Source organism: Pelophylax lessonae, assembly GCF_965119305.1.
Source record: "Pelophylax lessonae genome assembly, chromosome: 3".
Classification (NCBI taxonomy): Eukaryota; Metazoa; Chordata; class Amphibia; order Anura; family Ranidae; genus Pelophylax; species Pelophylax lessonae.
In genome coordinates this window covers 563,800,224-563,821,320 of record NC_138770.1, presented here as the reverse complement: position 1 = coordinate 563,821,320, position 21,097 = coordinate 563,800,224, and the positions used below count along the sequence as shown (strand labels likewise).

Here is a 21,097-nt window from a genome sequence, read left to right as displayed (position 1 = left end):
AATGTTACATAGCAGAATGTGAAAAATATTGTTTTTTTTTTTCCAGAATTGTCGCTCTTTTTTGATCAGAGAGCAAAAAATAAAGAAATCGCACAGGTGATCAAATACCACCAAAAGAAAGCTCTATTTGTGGGAAAAAAGAACATCAATTTTACTTGGTACAGGGTTGCACGACCGCACAATTGTCCGTTAAAGTAACGCAGTCCCGAATCGTAAAATCCTTCCGGTCGAGAAGTGGTTAAGGGAAAAGTTGAAAAAAAAAAAAAGTTATGCCCACCTTTGCATTACTTTTGGTACAGCCCCGTTAACACATTATCATAGAGAAGTCATTATGACATTCAAATGTAATCTTTAAGTGACTTTAATTTATATTACAAGAAAAATAAAATATTTTGATAGTGGTTAAAATGGAACTTCATTCACCCAATCAACACTGATTATTTTTAATCTTCATGCTGCTAGCATTAGTAAATAGATAGGAAAATATATCCTATTTACTTGTTTTAAACTGTGTTTTTATATTTCTTCAGTTACTTCCTGGTTTCGTGCCTAGGCAAATGATGTCATACATCCCAGAAGTCTCCAGGAGGGTCAAAAACTGGGTTACTGAGTAACCCAGGAGCCTTTAGGAGGGGAAGAAGTGTTTTCTCAGCTAAGCTCACTCTCCTGCATGCATGCCTAAGCTAAGGGCAGATGGATTCCAGGAAGTAAATGCTACATGAATAATTTGCCCTTACTTAAGATGGCCACGGCCAGAGTGCCAGGGGGCTGTTTTTCAAAGTGGATTCTCAATAAGATAAAAGCATATAGACATGGATGGATGGGGGAAATTACTTTGAATATTGAAAATGAATTTAATAGTGTTTTTGGTTTGTAGTGCTCAGATGCACCGAATATCTGCTTTAATGTATAAAAATATTGATATTGACCATATCATTCTCATTTGATTATAATAAAGCTGATACACGCACTGCCAAGTATAAAGCCAGTACAAAAGATGACCTGTCCTTCCATAGACACCACTTAGAGTCAAGAAAGGTTTACCATCTTTGTAATCATCTTAAAGTCTTGGATGATTATAGACAAAGATGTTAAACATTTCTTGATACTTTTATGCAGATAGAAAATAATTACAAGTGGCACCCTGAGCTTAGAAAAGCAACTATTTGACATTTAGAAAAAAAAAAAAAAAACAATTAGGATCACTGGGCCATGTATCAGTTATTTTATAGTAGACTGTTGCTAGGTGGAAGTACAGCAAGAGCAGGAGAAACCTAAGCTATTACAGTGGGTGTGAGGTCTCTTTCACATGGGGCGGATCCGTTTGGGCAGACTCCGCTTACTCAGTGGGGATCGATCCGCTGATCAGGTGGATGACAGGTCTGTCTACACTCCGTGTGCAGAGATGGACCGGTCAGAGTCCCGCTCTCCTCTATGGGGAGATCGGATGAAAACAAACAGTCTGTCCGTTTTCATCTGATCCGACCCGCTGGACGGATGGCGAACATATCACCATTCGTCTGTTTTTAGCGGATCTTGTTGGATCGGATGCCAAGCGGGTGTCAGCGGACACATGTCTGCTGACATCCGCCTCCCCATAGAGGAGATTGGATGGCCCTATTGGATCCGCCTGAAAAACAGACAGGCGGACCAGATCGGTCCGATCGTGTGAATGGGGCCTAAAGCTACATTTTTGTTGATTATAAACAAACATGTTTTAGGGCTCTTTCACACGGGCGTTCTGTATGTCCGTATATCATTCTATTTTTTTATGGATGATATACGGACATAACGCATGTCAATGGGATTGCGGATGTCAGCGGATGACCATCTGCTGACATCCAATGTGCGTCCTTTCAGTTCTGTTCCGTTTTTTGGAACGGAACAGAACCCTATTTTTTCTTCCGTTTAAAAAACGGAAAGGACGGTAAATTGCATTGACATACATTATGTCCGTATATCATCCGCAAACGGATGGGATGATATGCGGACATACGGACCGGATGACACAAGTGCCATCCGTGTCCGTAAAAAAAAAGTGCCGGAGCGGATCGCAATACACTCCGCTCCGTGTGAAAGAGCCCTTACAATGGTTTTGCACAGAGTGGTCCCAAACCTCTTCTTCTCGGGCCCCCTATGGCACTCTCAAGGCCTCTTCTTGGTGTGCCCCCATAGGAAGTTGCTTCCTATGGGGCCCACCTGCGGGCTGGAATCTGAGCCATGCTGCCAACGTTCATAGACACAGACAGCGCGTCTCGGCCCTGCTTCCCTGCTTTCTGCTCACAGACTTTGATTGACAGAAGCAGGAGTCAATGGCTCCCATTGCTGCCTCTGAGAGCGGAGAGAGCAGAGATAACCGCTGTAGACGGACACAGCGCTGGATTGAGAATGGACTCAGGTATGTATAAGGGGCTAAGGGAGCGATACAGATACATTTTTTTATCTTAATGCAGGGAGGGCATTAAGGTAAAAAAAAAAAATGTCCAGTCTTTACAGACAAGAGGAGCGCCCTTGGCTCCCACTGCTGCCAGTCAAAGTCAGTGAGCCAATGAGGAGAGAGAAGGAATGGGGCCTAACCACAGCTTCGTGTCGGAATGGACACACAGAGCTGTGGCTCGGCTCTGGTGCCCCCATAGCAAGCTGCTTGCTGTGGGGGCACTCAATGGGAGGGAGGGGCCAGAAGCGCAGAAGAGGGACCCGAGAAGAGGAGGATCTGGGCTGCTCTGTGCACAGAGGAGGTAAGTATAACATGTTTGTTATTTTAAAGCAAAAAAAAAAGAAAAGACAAGACTTTAGTATCACTTTAATGCTCCTCCAGGTGTAAAAGGTAGGTGGGGGGTTCACCATCAATCCACCAATTTAGTCAGACAGAGCAGGGCACATCAGTGCTATACATGTCACATGTAATATGAAATAGAAATGCAGAAGGCCTGCCAGCTTTTCAGGCGGACCCGATTAGACCCTCTAATCACTTCTATGGACCAGCAAGTGTAAATGGACTTGTGTCCTTCTACACCTACCTACTTCTGATCCTTAAAAAAAAAAAAAAAAGATCTGTCCCCCTCCATCTAGGCAAATCGGGGGGGAGGGTGTAAATGGACAACAAAGTCTGTTTACACCCGACCGCTCATAGAGCAGAACTGGCTCTGTACGTGTTCGCTCCTCAGAAACACGTGACTTGTCATCCGCCCGCTCTGCTCTGATCAGCAGATAGATCCCCTGCTGATCCTAATGGAGCACGCAGCATGTGAAAGGGGCTTTTAATGTAATCAAATAAGCTTGCAATTGGCACAATGGCGGCAGCAGGTGACTAGATCCTGAAAGCTGTGTAGAGATATCATGGACAGAATTACTGAGAGATATACGGGGTATGTGGGGTAATTTCAAACTTTAACTTTTCACTGCTGTGACTTTGAAGCCGACATTCCAGCGCGACTTCAGGACGACTTGCATACGACTTCTTTAACAGACGTCAATGCAAGTCGTGCTAAACTCACACCAAAAGTAGTGCAGGAACCTTTTTTTAAGTCGGAGCAACTCAAGTCGCTCCTATAGAGCGGTTTCATTGCACTTAATGGGGAGCGACCTGTGCTCTCAAAGTCAGAGCACATGTCACACCAGTGTGTGTGAACCGTGCCTAAAGCCCATCACCAGCCAAAAGTCTTTTATTGTAGAATAGACTTGGAAAGACCTAAAGTGGGTGGTAAAGTCACAAATCCTGGAGTCCCCTCTGTTACACAAAGATATACTGTGCAGGGATTTGGGATTAGTGGTTTTACAGCCATGAGAAGGTTAACACACAGACTCCTGGGCTAACAGGCAGGAAGGGAGGGGAAGAAGGAGAGATTGCGGTATGACGGAGGCACATAAACTGACCACGGTATCATGTATCAGCAGCCATGATTACCGTGGTCAGCACACTAAGGGGGGCATAGGAACAGGAAGGATCAACCAGGTATATTACAGCATAGAAAGGACACATTATACTGCACAAGCACTATGCTGTATAACCAGCTTTAAAGGAACAGGATTTTTTTGTTTTGTTTAGGGTTACAGCCATTTTAAGGGCATATTTATAAAGCATGTGAATGTGACCATAATTTAAACAACACATGCACTAGGAAGATACACCTTCAGTGAATGTCGCATCATGTATTACCTTATACAGTATGTATTCCCCTAAATCCTTCCATCAAGTTTTTATTCATGCCCATGATCCCTGGGAGATTTCACTGGATGGGAGAACACAGACAGTATTTTGTTACAGTCTCTGTCTCCAGTGAACAGACTCCCCTTCGCTTCCTATTAGACAATGGGTACACAAACAAATGAAAACTTGACAGAGGTTCTATCCCTTCCCCCACTCTGTCCAAAAAGAAGCTTCAAGTCAATTGCAAGTCTCTCCTATACGTATCTTTATAATAAAGTATTAGAACAAGGCATTCCCTGCATAGAAAAGAGTAAATATCTGCCCAGCTGCACAAGCTGCAGACCTTTTGTCTCTACTACTGCTAAAGAATCTTTGGTACCCAACACATTACTGGGAACCATAGGCATGCGCAAGAGGTGTGCCCAGGCACACCCTAATCACCAAGTGCGGTGCTCATTCCCTTACCGCCCGGCCTTCCCCGTGTTGCCCCCCGCTCTGCAGTGCTGCTGGCTTTCCCCCGGTTGCACAGGAGATATTTCAGGATGGAGAGCAGGGAAAAGTGGCTAGTAAATATTGGCTAGTAAATATGTCATTTACTAGCCCCTTCCTTTTCTAAATGAACACAGTCACTCACTGTGTTTATTCAGAACTGAAGAACAGTAAACTGCGTTTACTATGCTTCAGTTTGTGCGTGAACATGGAGCTGCTCAGCAAAGAGCATTTCCCATTCATTCCCTGTCCCCTGCAGCTAAGGGCTGCAGAGAAAGGCATGTATGTTTGAGCTTTGGGGTGTACACCTTAAGGTCATTTTCACACATGTCCGCTCCGTCGGCGGACTCCGTTTTTCTCAGCAGGGATCGATCTGCCGATCCCTGCTGAGCAGGCGGGTGACAGCGCTGTGTGCGGAAACAAAGGTGTCAGATCCCCGCTGTTCTCTATGGGGGAATCGGATGAGAACGGACCGCCTGTCCATTCTTATCCGATCCACCAGACGGATGGAAAATAGGGTTTTCATCTGTCCGGATTTGACGGACAGGATCGGATGTCTGCCCCATAGAGATGCATATGGTGTCCGTTCAGATCAGCCTGAAAAACTGACAGGCGGATCTGAACGGTCCGCATGTGTGAAAGGGGCCTAATGCAATAGGCTGTGCACACCTATGCAGGGAACTATGGATGTCTGCTACCCCACTGCACACTGTGGTCCCTTCTGCTGGTACCTACCATGTGGCTGCAGTAATGTAAGGTCTGGCGGAAGGAACCACAGAATCGGACAACCCAGGAAGTGCTGAATTCTGAAAGTTTTCAGCCAGTATCACACCCACAGATACTGAAGATCTTCAGTGCAAGAGATGGGGCAGGTACGTATTTCATTCTTTTATTTGCAGGCAATGCTTTATTTTAATGACAGGGTGGCAGAGTACCTTTTAAGGCCAAAGTCTCATTATAGTACAGTGCCTTGCGAAAGTATTCGGCCCCCTTGAACTTTGCGACCTTTTGCCACATTTCAGGCTTCAAACATAAAGATATAAAACTGTAATTTTTTGTGAAGAATCAACAACAAGTGGGGCACAATCATGAAGTGGAACGAAATTTATTGGATATTTCAAACTTTGTTAACAAATAAAAAACTGAAAAATTAGGCGTGCAAAATTATTCAGCCCCTTTACTTTCAGTGCAGCAAACTCTCTCCAGAAGTTCAGTGAATATCTCTGAATGATCCAATGTTGACCTAAAATGACTAAGGATGATAAATAGAATCCACCTGTGTGTAATCAAGTCTCCGTATAAATGCACCTGCACTGTGATAGTCTCAGAGGTCCGTTTAAAGCGCAGAGAGCATCATGAAGAACAAGGAACACACCAGGCAGGTCCGAGATACTGTTGTGGAGAAGTTTAAAGCCGGATTTGGATACAAAAAGATTTCCCAAGCTTTAAACATCCCAAGGAGCACTGTGCAAGCGATAATATTGAAATGGAAGGAGTATCAGACCACTGCAAATCTATGAAGACCTGGCCGTCCCTCTAAACTTTCAGCTCATACAAGGAGAAGACTGATCAGAGATGCAGCCAAGAGGCCCATGATCACTCTGGATGAACTGCAGAGATCTACAGCTGAGGTGGGAGACTCTGTCCATAGGACAACAATCAGTCGTATACTGCACAAATCTGGCCTTTATGGAAGAGTGGCAAGAAGAAAGACATTTCTTAAAGATATCCATAAAAAGTGTAATTTAAAGTTTGCCACAAGCCACCTGGGAGACACATCAAACATGTGGAAGAAGGTGCTCTGGTCAGATGAAACCAAAATCAAACTTTTTGGCAACAATGCAAGACGTTATGTTTGGCGTAAAAGCAACACAGCTCATCACCCTGAACACACCATCCCCACTGTCAAACATGGTGGTGGCAGCATCATGGTTTGGGCCTGCTTTTCTTCAGCAGGGACAGGGAAGATGGTTAAAATTGATGGGAAGATGGATGGAGCCAAATACAGGACCATTCTGGAAGAAAACCTGATGGAGTCTGCAAAAGACCTGAGACTGGGACAGAGATTTGTCTTCCAACAAGACAATGATCCAAAACATAAAGCAAAATCTACAATGGAATGGTTGACAAATAAACATATCCAGGTGTTAGAATGGCCAAGTCAAATTTCAGACCTAAATCCAATCGAGAATCTGTGGAAAGAACTGAAAACTGCTGTTCACGAAAACGCTCTCCATCCAACCTCACTGAGCTCGAGCTGTTTTGCAAGGAGGAATGGGCAAAAATTTCAGTCTCTTGATGTGCAAAACTGATAGAGACATTCCCCAAAAGGTGGCACTACAAAGTATTAACTTAAAGGGGATGAATAATTTTGCACGCCCAATTTTTCTGTTTTTTATTTGTTAAAAAAGTTTGAAATATCCAATAAATTTCTTTCCACTTCATGACTGTGTCCCACTTGTTGATTCTTCACAAAAATTACAGTTTTATATCTTTATGTTTGAAGCCTGAAATGTGGCAAAAGGTCGCAAAGTTCAAGGGGGCCGAATACTTTCGCAAGGCACTGTATATCCAAAGCCATCTGTTTTATTGTTTGATAGAATAGTTTATGGTGTCAGTTTTTTTTTTTTAAATAATCTACAATTCATGGAGGAGATTTTTTTTTACTTTCTGCTCTATACACACAGCAGGAAATAGGAGGAAATCGCTCAAGAGAGATCCCTGCTTGGTTATCACTGGAACAAGTGACTTGACAATCTACCAACAACTCAAAGTTTTGGATTTCCATTGCGATTCCCCGTTTATTTGCTAACACTGAGAGCCGAGGTGTTGTAAGGACAGGGAATTGAGTCTCGGTTTTACCACTCCCTGGCCCCTGAGCCACAAGTTAACATAGGCAGTGGCCATGTTAATACAGGTTGCTGCAGTTTTGGCATTGTAAATATTAGCCCACTTCTTGTGTTTGATAGGTGGAACCACCATCAAACGCAACTCGTTCAAGTGCATGAGACCATGCTGTAAGCGCACTGCAACAGCATGTCATGCACACAATGGCTCACAATCGCCATGTTGTGGGCTTTGAATGGTTACCACAAGAGGCAACATATCGCTCCTGACCCACCTGCCAAGTGAGCCTAAAAACTGATCCACTCTGAATTACTTTTCAGAAGGCTTGTAAACACAAGGTCACAGAAAAAGTGAATCCCCCAAGCAGGAACGGAGAAAGCAAAAAAAAAACCTGACAGGGTTTCCAATTCTTCCGCATTTTATCCAAAACTAAAAAAGAAAGTAGTTTTGCATGTAGGCTAGGTTTACAGTTGTGGCAGAACTTGCCACTCCTCTGAAAGGGATATGCTTTACCCATTTTATAGGTGATGAGAAGGCAATAGGTCACCTCATCACCACCTGTTTCAACCACGTGAAGCATGCATCACCGCGCCGTACATGCACGCATTGCACGCACTTGCAGTACGGTTTTGGTGCAACTACAGTCACCTACCAGGGGTAGGGCCAGATTTAGACCTTAAAGGGCCTGGGGCACTTTAGATTCTCGGGGTCCCTCATCCAGAGCTGGTTTACATTCTTAAAATGCATGACACAACGTCATTCTGAGGTCATGATTGCACCCACACATATGCAGTCATAAGTGCTCTATGTGTGGTTCACTTGAGCTGCCAAAATCCATTTTAAAAATGATACGGTATACCAGTCCAGAGAAAAAACTTTTACAAATGATGGCCAACGAAGATGCATTTAATAAAAAAAAGCAATTTGTATTATTATATATATTTTATATAATTGTATTCTTTTTTATTGTTTTATATACATTCTATACTATTTGATATTATTTTAGTATGGGGGGGGGGGGGGCTTCTGTCAGGTGACCTAAGACAGTTGCCCCCTTATAAATCTGGCACCGGCCAGGGGGTATCATTTTTGCCATGGCCACGAAATGTTTACACCTATCCAGCTGTGTTTGCAGCTTAAGGTGGTTGTAAATATCAGACATGAAATATGATCATAAACACATCCCTCTATAGTGTATGTGAGTGTCCAAATCCAGAGCACTTTTCTGTCTCCTTCCTCTGCTTTAATCATGAGTCACTTCTGGCAAGTTTTCCTGACACCAAGAGAAAAACGGTGACAGGGGAGGACCCTTCAGCTGATTGACAGCCTCAGCTCAGCCTCTGTGAGCTGTGCGAAGAGGGTGTGTCGCTTCCCTCCAATCAGCTCTCAGAGCTCTCCTCACTAATGTAAATTCAGCTCTCTGCCCCCTGCTTTTCAGAGCTGAGAGATCCTGTGTAAATTCTGCACTTTGAATGGATGTAGGGGAAAGACGACTGCAGATAAACAGGTACCGATTATGTAGGATTATTTGTTTCAACTCTGTGTAACACTTGAGGCCAGTCACTTCACTGGGTACATGTAAGGGTTTGGTAGTACCTATAGGAAAGCCTATAATTAGGTTTACCTATGGGTACTGTACAGGTCCCTCTCAAAAAATTAGCATATTGTGATAAAGTTCATTATTTTCTGTAATGTACTGATAAACATTAGACTTTCATATATTTTAGATTCATTACACACAACTGAAGTAGTGCAAGCCTTTTATTGTTTTAATATTGATGATTTTGGCATACAGCTCATGAAAACCCAAAATTCCTATCTCAAAAAATTAGCATATTTCATCCAACCAATAAAAGAAAAGTGTTTTTAATACAAAAAAAGTCAACCTTCAAAAAGTTATGTTCAGTTATGCACTCAATACTTGGTTGGGAATCCTTTTGCAGAAATGACTGCTTCAATGTGGCGTGGCATGGAGGCAATCAGCCTGTGGCACTGCTGAGGTGTTATGGAGGCCCAGGATGCTTCGATATCGGCCTTGAGCTCATCCAGAGTGTTGGGTCTTGCGTCTCTCAACTTTCTCTTCACAACATCCCACAGATTCTCTATGGGGTTAAGGTCAGGAGAGTTGGCAGGCCAATTGAGCACAGTAATATCATGGTCAGTAAACCATTTACCAGTGGTTTTGGCACTGTGAGCAGGTGCCAGGTTGTGCTGAAAAATGAAATCTTCATCTTCATAAAGCTTTTCAGCAGATGGAAGCATGAAGTGCTCCAAAATCTCCTGATAGCTAGCTGCATTGACCCTGCCCTTGATAAAACACAGTGGACCAACACCAGCAGCTGACATGGCACCCCAGACCATCACTGACTGTGGGTACTTGACACTAAACTTCAGGCATTTTGGCATTTCCCTCTACCCAGTCTTCCTCAGGGTCCGGTCACCTCTTCTCGTTGTGCAGCGTTTTCTGCCACACTTCTTCCTTCCCACAGACTTCCCACTGAGGTGCCTTGATACAGCACTCTGGGAACAGCCTATTCGTTCAGAAATTTCTTTCTGTGTCTTACCCTCTTGCTTGAGGGTGTCAATGATGGCCTTCTGGACAGCAGTCAGGTCGGCAGTTTTACCCATGATTGCGGTTTTGAGTAATAAACCAGGCTGGGAGTTTTTAAAAAGCCTCAGGAATCTTTTGCAGGTGATTAGAGTTAATTTGTTGATTCAGATGATTAGGTTAATAGCTCATTTAGAGAACCTTTTCATGATATGCTCATTTTTTGAGATAGGAATTTTGGGTTTTCATGAGCTGTATGGCAAAATCATCAATATTAAAACAATAAAAGGCTTGCACTACTTCAGTTGTATGTAATGAATCTAAAATATATGAAAGTCTAATGTTTATCAGTACATTACAGAAAATAATGAACTTTATCACAATATGCTAATTTTTTGAGAGGGACCTGTATATATCTCCGAAACTTGCACCGTTTAGAAGATATTTACTATACACGCTGCCGATTACATCATGGGTACATGCCAGTGCCGTTTCTTCAGAGCCCTGTGCCATGATTGGTGGCTCCCGCACGCATGCTCCAGCCACTCTCTGCGAAGCCCACGAACCCTGAAGAAACCCCCGGGGAAGATGTCAGCCGTCTTAGCAGTGTGCGGGCGTCGCTGGAGGGCTTCGTTCTAAGGTAAGTATTTTATAACAAGCTAGTATGCGATGCATATTAGCTCATTTTGCCTTTGTCTTACAGGTTTCTTTTTGGTTTGGTGTCCCCAGGGTTTACAAAACCTATAAGGGGGGTGGTTGAGGGGCAGTAAAAACACAACTCAACCACCGGTTTTTACTGACCCCCCCAGCAAGTGTAAATGAGCCCTTAGATAGGCTTTAAGACCAAATGAACACATTTGCAAGAAAAAAAAGTTGCCGTTGTCACCAACAGTCTTTAACAGACTGGCCGATAAAACTATTGAAATGCAAAACGCGTAAAGGTAAGGAAAGGAAAAAAAAAAAAGAAAGATAAAACTCATCATACCAGTCAGATTTTCAACAGTGCTATACTTGTTTGATGTCTCTTTATTGATACAATCACCAACAGCAGGTGGAAATCCAGAGGGGCTTGCGTGTGTAAATCTCTCCTCATTATGAACCAGCCTTTCATACACCAGCGAATCTTCCACCTTGTTGCTTGGACTGTCTTTCGGTAAATCCTCCATTCCGTCCTCTGGACTTAATCTTTCCTGAGTCTGTGTGCTAAGTTGTATAGATTGCTTGTTTACAGCTAAGTGTTCCATAGCACTGTGAGTCTTGTCGATCTGTGTGCGGTGTGTCGCTGCGTCCTCGGTAGAAGCGATGGATGTGACCGGCATAATCTGCGAGGATGATGCCTCCACATCTATTTTGTCAGGCTTATTTAAGCACTGAGTATCACTATTAGCTGGTACTACACAGCTGTCTGTCAGATTGCTGTTTATTGCTGCCTGTCTGACTGAATGTGGGTCAGAAATAGAAAAGCTCTTTGTGGGCTGGGGAGATTTCCTCTGTGTAAGGCAATGTTCAATGCTTGAGTTGGCTGACATTTCGCGGCCCATGAAGATTGTTGCTGGATGATAGATTCTTCTTGACATGTCTGAGCCTGTGTTAATTTCTGCCTGTCGCCAACCCCGCAGCATCTGGAAAATAGAGGTTGTGGAGCTTTAAGAGAGAACTGAATACTAGAAAATTATTTTCTTTTTTCCATTAAAAATTGACATGTTTTTCAAGTGCAGGCATTAAAATGCTTCATGATATTAGATAGAAAACATTTTGTATCTTTAAATCTCTAGTTGTATTTAAAGCACACCTTTCCCCCTTTAGCAGCTCTGCATGATGATAGGAAACCATCTTGCATCCAATAGGTAAACTAACATTTTTACTTTTATCTAAAAATGACAGTTTTTACACTTCCTGGTTGAGTGAGGCACTGGTGATGTAGCCAGAGCTTCACAGATGCATCTAAAGTGATTGTAAAGTCTTGATTTTTTTTTTCTATTAAAATAATAAACATGTTATACTTACCTGCTCTGTGCAGTTAGTTTTGCACAGGGCAGCCCAGATCCTCCTCTTCTTGGGTCCCTGGCACCTGCCTCCTGTCGAGTGCCCCCACAGCAAGCAGCTTGCTATAGGGGTACCGAAGCCGAGGCCTGAATACTAGAAAATTATTTTCTTTTTTCAATTAAAAACTGACGTATTTTTCAAGAGCAGACATTAGAATGCTTTAGGATATTAGATAGAAAACATATTTTGTATCTTTGAATCTCTAGTTGTATTTAAAGCAGACCTTCCCCCTTTAGCAGCTCTGCATGATGATAGGAAACCATCTTGAATCCAATAGGTAAACTAACATTTTTACTTTTATTTAATATTTTGTTTTTCCACTTCCTGGTTGAGGGAGGCACTGGTGATTTAGCCAGAGCCCCACAGATGCATTTAAAAGATAACATTTAAGAGAGAACTGAATACTAGGAAATTCTTTTCTTTTTTCCATTAAAAATGGATATGTTTTTAAGGTGCAGACATTAGAATGCTTTAGGATTTTATTTTGTATCTTTGAATCTCTAATTGTATTTATACCTTTCCCCTTTTAGCAATTCTACATGAAGATAGCAAACCATCTTACATCCAATAGATAAACTAATATTTTTAAGTGTATATAAAAATTACAGTCCTTCCACTTCCTGGTTGAGTGAGGCACTGGTGATGTAGCCAGGGGAATTTACGAAGACTGGAGCAACCAAAATCTAAAGTAGCTGTGCATGGCAACCAGTCAACTTCTTTCTTTTTTTTTCAAAGCTTAACTGAACAAGCTGAAGATAGAGGCTGACTGGTTACTATGCACAGCTGCTCAAGATTTGGTCCACTCCTGTTTTAAATAAATTCCCCTCAATCTACTGAGCTGGCAAGAATTATTGTAGTTCTTGACAAAGTCTGTTTCCCATTTTCACAGCTCTTACTGTTAAGAAGCCTTGCCTCTTGTTTTCTGTAACGACTTGAAAGTGAATAACTATGGGCCGGTACACATTATAAATTGCACAGGAACGTGCTGTGCATTCCTGTGCGATTTGCATTTGATCCGGGTGCAGTGCAATTTCAGCCTATTCTTTTGAATGGGCTGAAATCACTCCGGACTGCGCCAAAAGCAGTGCATGCACCAGTGGCGGCTGGTGCTCCATGGACCGGGGCGGCGACAGACGGACCGCATCATACCCCCCTCCCCCCCCCCGGACCACACCAGGCTGCACACCATACCCCCCCCCTCCAGACCACAGCGAGACAGGAGAGAGGGGAGACAGGACCCCCCCTCACTCACCCTGCCTGGATGCAGCAGCAGGCGGCGGCTTCGGCTTCTTTCCCTTGTCTTCTGCGTCTCCTCCCTCCTCCTCCATGCCCAATGGCATGGCTTCTCCTTTTGGCCAATCGGGAAACAGGTCTCAAAACATTCGCTATTGTCACACAACTGGGTGGGCTCGGGGCACAGTGCTCTACACCCAGAGCCCACCCTTTTTTTTAGCCTGTGAGAGCCTCTGGCTCTAGTCACATGGTTAAGAAAAAAAAGCCCCATTGAACTCCATGCGTCCGGCACCCCGCATGTAGATAGATTAGGGGGCCGGATGCATGGATAGGGGGGGCGGCGCCCCTGCGCCCCATATACACCAGCCGCCACTGGCATGCACTACTTTACAAAATGCACAACACCCGGATCACATGATGCTACGGTACCAAGAGATCCTGTGCAGGCAAACACTCAAGTAAAGAGCGTTTTGAACCAGGTAAGGGAAATGCTCATATAACATGAGTTTCCCAAACTACATTCCCGTGTAAACTGGCCCTACACCAAGTTGATGGGCTACCTATGTATTTATACATGATGATCATGTTCCCCCCTTAATCACCTCTTCTTAAGAAGCCTCAAGTGTATTGTGACATGTTCAAGGAAGGAAAACCCAGAGTTCCAGGAAGTAAAGGGTGATGGATTCATCTGCCCTTAGTGACTTAGTGAAAGTGGCCACCAGGAGAAGAATGAGGAGAAAAAGAAAAATGGGTTAAGAATACAAAGTCTGAAAATATCTTTAAAGTGGAGCTCCACCTAAAAGGGTAAGCTCTGTTTATCTGCCCACTCCCTGCCACATTTGGCACCTTTTGGGGGGGGGGGGGGAGCAGGTACCTGTTTTTGACAGGTACCAGCTCCCACTTCTGGCTGAGTTTGCCACGTCAGCCAGAAGTTCGGCCCCCCATCCTCCTTCTCCAGTCGGGCCGATTAGAAAACACAGCACGTTTTGCGCATGTGCAGTAAGGGACCGGCTGTGTCTCACTTAGTGGAGATAGTGGCGGCAGCACCCAATAGCCGATTGAAAAAAATCAGCTCAGGTGAAGACAACGCAGGATCCCTGGACAGGTAAGTGTCTTAAAAGTCAGCAGCTACAGTATTTGTAGCTGCTGACTTAATTTTTCTGTAGGAGCCTGGAGCTCCTCTTTAAGTATCTGTTTTAGGTTGCCACTGCTAAATATTTCTAAAAGTGCCTTTGTTGTAATTCTTAAAATAAAGGTGAAATTCCTCTTTAACCACTTCTCGCCCTTGGGACCTACCCATATCTCATCGGATTATCAAAATTTACAGCCAGCGATGGGCTTTCCTGTAGAAGTGATCCAAGCACCCCTTTCCTGTAATAAATGAAACTGGGAGCGACGAGAATTTTGTCACCTCAGGTTTCAGTTTGGTTTGATCAGATGCTTTACAAGCCGGTAATGGCTTGTAAACAACAAAGTCAATCAATGGACATTGTTCATTCCTTGTGATAGCAATAACGTTGATCCAAAAAAAGAAAAATGAAGATAAAACAGTGTAAACAAAAATAAATGTAAATAAAATAAATAATAAAAAAAAATTATGTAAAGTACTCTGTGATGGTCGTGGTTCTGGGCACACAACAGGCTGTGTGAGTGGCAGCCATGTTGTTGAAAATACAGCCATTACATTTTACTTGTCACTAGGTTTCCGGTGTTGAACCAGAGACACAGCTGTGGTGACCTTCCCCCCCTCCCTCCTTCTTCAGTTCATGGAATACACAAACTGTTAACTGATGCCAGGACCTTGTTATCAATCCATTGATCAGACACACAGACCTCTCCGTTACCCAATCCACAATTTCAGTCTGGAAACCCTAATAAAACGGGTCCCCCTTGTAAGCTTGACCAATCCATAGAAATAGTGGTCCTAAATAGCTCAGTTTAAGGAAATAGCTGCTAACCAGTCTATCAGGGATGTATATGGGCTAAGACTCTAAAACCTCAACATATTTCTTAACTCATGAAATATTAATAGCACAGCCAGAATATAGACAAATGTACCTCCCTCTGTTAATCTTCAGCATTTTGAGCCCAAAAAAAATGCTACCCTATGAGTAGTGGGAGCACAACCAGCCCCAATCCTCTCCTAGGCAAACTGGGCATCTGAAACCTGTAAAATTTATATAAACTTTGAAGCTAAATTTAGGCTGGACAATCTGCATGTTAGCAGACTGTACCCAGTAGGTATTCAGATATATGAATACCTATAGAAAACTTTATCTGGGACATAGTCATAAACATAGTGACATCCCAGAAACCACTCCTCAGACGCTTAATTGGTCAGATGGCCTCTGTTAACACCCTTTTGATACCAGAGAAAAAGGAACGCCAGGTCATTTTGACAGTTCTTGTTTTACCATCAACTAAGGAACACCTAACAGAACTGTACCGCCTTTTTATTTACTGGACTCTACAAACCAGGACATTGTTAAAGTGATAATAAAGGCTAGCTTTTTTTTTTGTTTAAAAATAACTATGTTATACTTACCGACTCTAAATAGTGGTTTTTGCACAGAGCAGCCCAGAACCTCCTCTTCTCAGACCCCTCACAGGTTACCTGTTTAGAGTTACAGAGGAGGTCTTGAGCTAGAGTTATTGCTCTTGCTCTGACGTTTGCGGTGATACCTCACATGTGCGGTTTGAACACCGTTTACATATGCTTGCGCAACTTGCGAATGAGTTTGTTTCTGCACGCAAGCACTGAGGAATGGGGCGCTTAAAATGTTTTATTTTTTTTCCTTTTTATTTTTACACTGTCCCTGCTGTAATGAAGTATGTCCCTTGTGCATGCAGCTGGATCCTGGAGAAATCTTTACTGGAGGGATGCCTGTCCTCTGATGGTCTCTCTATTTCCAGCGCTGCAATTGTTGAAACCTTCCGGTCTTCAGGCAGAACAGATGGTCTAATAGAGACACACCTCTCCTTCCGCTGTAATTAGTGCAAAAACTTTTCTCAATGGGGGAGAGGACAGGAGGGGGCGTGTCCCCATCAGACCATCTATAATGCTGCTCTGCCTAAAGCCTGGTACACACTAGGAGGTTTTTTTTTCCGTCCAACAAAAAAAAACACCAGGTCCAGTTGGAGCCGCTGCACTCACTATGTGAAGTACAGCAATCTCCCCCGCTGAGCTACTGTGTTCAGACAGGGGGACAGCCCCTCCGCCAGTACACCCCGATCAGTGCTCTGTCATTGGCTGAGAGTGCTGATTGGGAGTCGGTCGGCTGCTCATTTTCCAGCATGCACGTCCGACAGAAGCAGGCCGAACAGCCGGCCTCTGTTGGACAGACTGTCATACAAATGGGCCGAATATCGGACATTTTTTTTTGAACAGGCTGATGTCTCCTGACATTCAGCCTGCAGGTACCCAGCTTAAGCTGTCAACCGATTGCAGTGCCAGAAGTTTGGAGACAGAAAGAGGGGGGATCCTTACAGTGAGGATTTCTCCAGGATACAGTGGATGGTACAACGTGGGACATACTGTACTTCATTAAAGGCAAGTAAAGTGACCAAAGCTGTAGAGAATTTTTTTTAGCTAAACTTCAGCTTTAAAACTGGGAAGGAGTAGTATGATCATTGTTGCCATATTTACCCCATCAGGTAGAATTCCCTTCAATTCCTGTCCCCATGAGGCTGGCCACTAGGACACTACATGAGTAGCCCTTGAAAGAAGCACAAACTACAGTATAAGGTCCACAAACCTTCATTGCTGTGTTATCTATAGTTATTTACAGCTATTATAGGTTTGTTTTTTTTTTTTTTTAAATGTAACTATTTATTGTAGTAGCTTTGGCTTCTCTTTCAAGGGTGACAATGCTCACCCACTGCATGATATTGAAGCAACGCTATTGTTATACTATCATGCGCACTCCCACTGTATGGCTTTATGCTGCCACGCCTATTTAAGTAATAGAGGAGGCCGGATTTGAACTTGGAAACAGAGGGATGTCACAGAAAGGTATGTGTTCACCCCGGAACACTGTTCCCCTCTGCTCCAACCTTGTGGTGTATTCCTTTTTTCACACCATACTGAATTTGACCATCTGGTTGAAAGGTTGTTGCAACGACTTCTGACTGTTCGGTCAAGGTGTACATCACTGATAAAATATGTCACCAGCACATCCACAAGCTTGTTTCAAAGTCCAAAGCCCTTTATTCATGTATGATCACATAGAAAAGCAAGGCTTTCCTATCTAATCATACAAGAATAAAGAGCTTTGGACTTTGAAACAAGCTTGCCGGCGTGTTGATGACAAATTTTATCCTCTGCTCCAACCAACGCATTGTGAGAGCTGCTCAGAAATGGGTCACATGATGCCTAATAACTCTCAGGAAGAATTATATTTTTAAGATAGTTTTCTTTTTTCTTTAAAGAAATAGTAACTTGATTTGTTATTGGAGGTTTCTTTGTCTACCATGCGTGTGCCATTTTATAGTATGAGCATACATCTGCTTTAATACAGTTTTAAGTACAGCTAATCGTCTGAAAATGCAGGTCTGAATGTGTCCACTTTAGAATGGCTCTTTAGGCAATTAATGATTATTCAAATGTAAAATTTCACATTAAATGTAAATGTGAAAATTGTAATTTTAGGTTTATTGCCTGGGATAGTGACCAGATCTTACGAGAAATTGTGAAAGGATAACCGGCAGCAGACCTCTACCTTGAACTCTTGTAATATGATATAATTATTAGGGAGGTATTGATTACATTAACAATGGAGAATTGATTTCAATGGCAAGATGTTAAACCACAGTTTGGAACAACAAAATTTTAATTTCAGTGACCCTGAAGGCTATCAATTACAGTGGCAAATATGAGATATTAATTACTGCGACACTATTAAATATTACCTGTGCTGAAAACTTTGGGCATTAGAAAGCTTTTAAACTCCAAAGTAAAGGAAGACTATCAATTACAAGGGCAGTACTGTGTTATGGTTGGGGGGTCATTAAATACCTGGCATTGAGTGCATTAATCAGCGACATGAAGGAGTGAGATTTACCCACTTCCACTGGCAGGAGTAGCAGTGTCAAAAATAGGGCAGTTTCACATTGGCATTTATATGCCTTTTTATAGTGCTCCCTGAGGAAGACTGAACTCAAAAGGATACAGTATGTTTATTTCCTAAAATATTGTTAATGTGGAAAATTAACAGCAAAGGTAAGAACTGTTGCTGAACATTTCTAATTAAAGTGGGAGTAAACCCTTTTTGTTCTACTTGTACCGACAGGTAAGGCTATAACAAGGCTCACCTGTATATGCAGTGAATATATTCTAAACCTGCATGGTTTAGGAGATATTCACACTGCTTCCAGCCAGTGATGTCACCGGTGCATGCAATCTGAAGGGACGGCATACCTGTGCCATCCCTTCCAAGTTCCTGGCCACAGTCTGACTCACATGACATGATCGAGGCGCGGCCAGACAGCCAAAGGACGTAAACCCAGAAGGAAGACCGGGTAAAGACGGAAGCCCTGTCAATGAAGACTGCGTGCAGCTGTAAGGCTTCATTCTAAGGTAAGTATTTTATAATGGGCTGGTTTTAGCAAACTAGCACATTTTGCAATTGTCTAAGGTTTAGAAAAATAAAAAGTGCGGTTTACTACTGATTTTTAACTAAGTTGGCAAATTTTATTGGGAAACTAATAGCTGCTTTTCATAAACAATGCAAAGCCTCTTCAAGCTCTTTATCCTACAGCAAGCAACCTGCAGCCCAAGACAGCTGTGAATATGGCCCAACAGAAAATCGTAAACATACTTAAAAATATTGATTTTCTTCTTTTTGGGGGGGGGGGGGGATTTTTTGTAAAAATGCATTTACACTTAGCGAACACGAACACATGCATCGGTTTTCGGCAGCACCTATATTTGTGAGCAACTATTTTCAAGGATAAAGAACACAAAGGGCAAAATTAGAACTAAAATATCTGATGAGCACCTTAAGAATTTATTGAGAATTGCTACTCCATCCATCCAACCAGATATTGGTGCGTTAGTTTATCAAAATGTCAAATACGTCGCACTAGATTTATGTTGCCCTCTTTCACTTTTCTAAAAAAAAAAAAAAATATTAGAAAAAAAAAATGAAGTTACATTATTTATATCAGTGATCTGCCTGACTTTCTGCTCATCAGCTATCCTTATTGTTAGTGTAATTTATGAGTGGCCTAAGACAATATTTCAATGTGGCCCAAGAAGGTCAAAAGGTTAGACACCCCTATCCTAGAGAAACCCCTAAAATAATTTGGTGAACCTTTTATTTAATTGGAGCTCAATGCGGAAAATGCTCTTTATATTGGAGGTCAGTAGGAAAAATGGAACCCTTACAGTTGTGGACAGAATGCCACTCTTACAGTTAAAAAGAGAATTGTGTCATGCATGCATGTTTTGCCATAAAGTTTTTGCACTAAAAACTATGCAGGTACCATCTGGGGGGGGGGGGGGGTCAATCAGTTACAGCCCAGGAAACCCCTAGCAACCTCTGGAGGAACACTGGTTGAGAATGGCTTGTATGGACAACCCGTAGGTGGTTATGTATGGTCTGTATGCAAATTAAATGCAAAATTCAAATGCTACAAAATTATATAAGGGTGGTAGATGGATTGTACTAATAACTGCTAAATAGCAACTGTAGTCCTCAGTTTTATTTTATTTTGTTGCAGAATATATGTGTAGGAGACCAGTCTATTGTATCAAGGTGTCGATGTATTTAAAAATCTATGTTTAATTGTATAGTTTATAGATATACATAAGTAATGCAAAATACCCATTGATCCTTTCAGAAACCCAGTGTGCTCCCAACTTACTATTACAGTCTGACAACAGTGCTAGTTCTGCAATAAAAGCTAAAGAAATTGTTGTCAGACCTGCCGGAGTTCTCCTTGGGTGGACTGTAGAACTTTGCTGATTTGTGCCCCTCTCCATATGTATACATTGGTTTCTTTCCTAGCAAAACAAATCCACTACCTTGACTACAAATAACCTGTCCATACACCATGTCTAGGGAAAGAGCTCTTGGGAGCTGTAGGTCTGGGGATGTGTCTATGTCAATGGGAACTTCATGAATTTTATAAGCTCTGTGATGATCTCACAAGAGTAAAAACAGAGGTTTGGGGATAAATTTGGGTCATGCCTGGAAATCACCAAGTGAACCTACTAGTGCAATTCTATATCCTACACTCCATTTGGGAGTAGCCTCACACCCTGGCTCCCTTCCAGAACATGACACTTCTGTCTACTTTGCAGAGGCTCGGCAAAGTCTGGAGTATGTATGCAACACACCCAAAAGGCTGCGAGCTGTGCCATTATACAAAGAGGTACTGGCCTTTTGGCCTATTCATTTATTGACCAGAGAGATCTATCAGATGCTCTGACAAATGCGTCAGTAACGTAACAAAGAGGGAAACGGAAGTATCACACCACTGCTTAGAGGACCAGGTACAGCTTTACAACCGGACCAAATCCAAATTATGACTAAAGCGTTTTGGGGGGTCCAAAGATGCCCCCTTCATTGGGGCTTAAAAACAAAGTGAATAGACTAGGAGTGAACTGGACCTTTAGACCTTATGCTCACAGGGTGTCTTTACTGCTGCTTTTAGCAGCTTCCGGCCTTTTTTTACAGCTTCAAAACTCCTCTCCATGTTATTCTGTGTCCATGCACACAAAGGCTTTTAGAAGCTTTTAGTGGCATAGGCGTTTAGAAGCTGTTAAAAAAAAAAAAAAACCC

At 42.7% G+C, this 21,097-nt stretch overlaps 1 protein-coding gene across 2 annotated transcripts in view; it reads right to left on the bottom strand.

Moving 5' to 3' along the window:
- The window catches only part of KIZ (kizuna centrosomal protein), a 290,355-nt gene that overhangs the window by 227,287 nt on the left and 41,971 nt on the right, over positions 1-21,097 (bottom strand). For both annotated transcript variants that reach the window (XM_082251350.1, XM_082251351.1), the window contains exon 4: positions 11,020-11,656. In XM_082251350.1, coding sequence (XP_082107476.1) covers positions 11,020-11,656 — 637 coding nt within the window. The remainder of the gene's footprint in view (positions 1-11,019; positions 11,657-21,097) is intronic.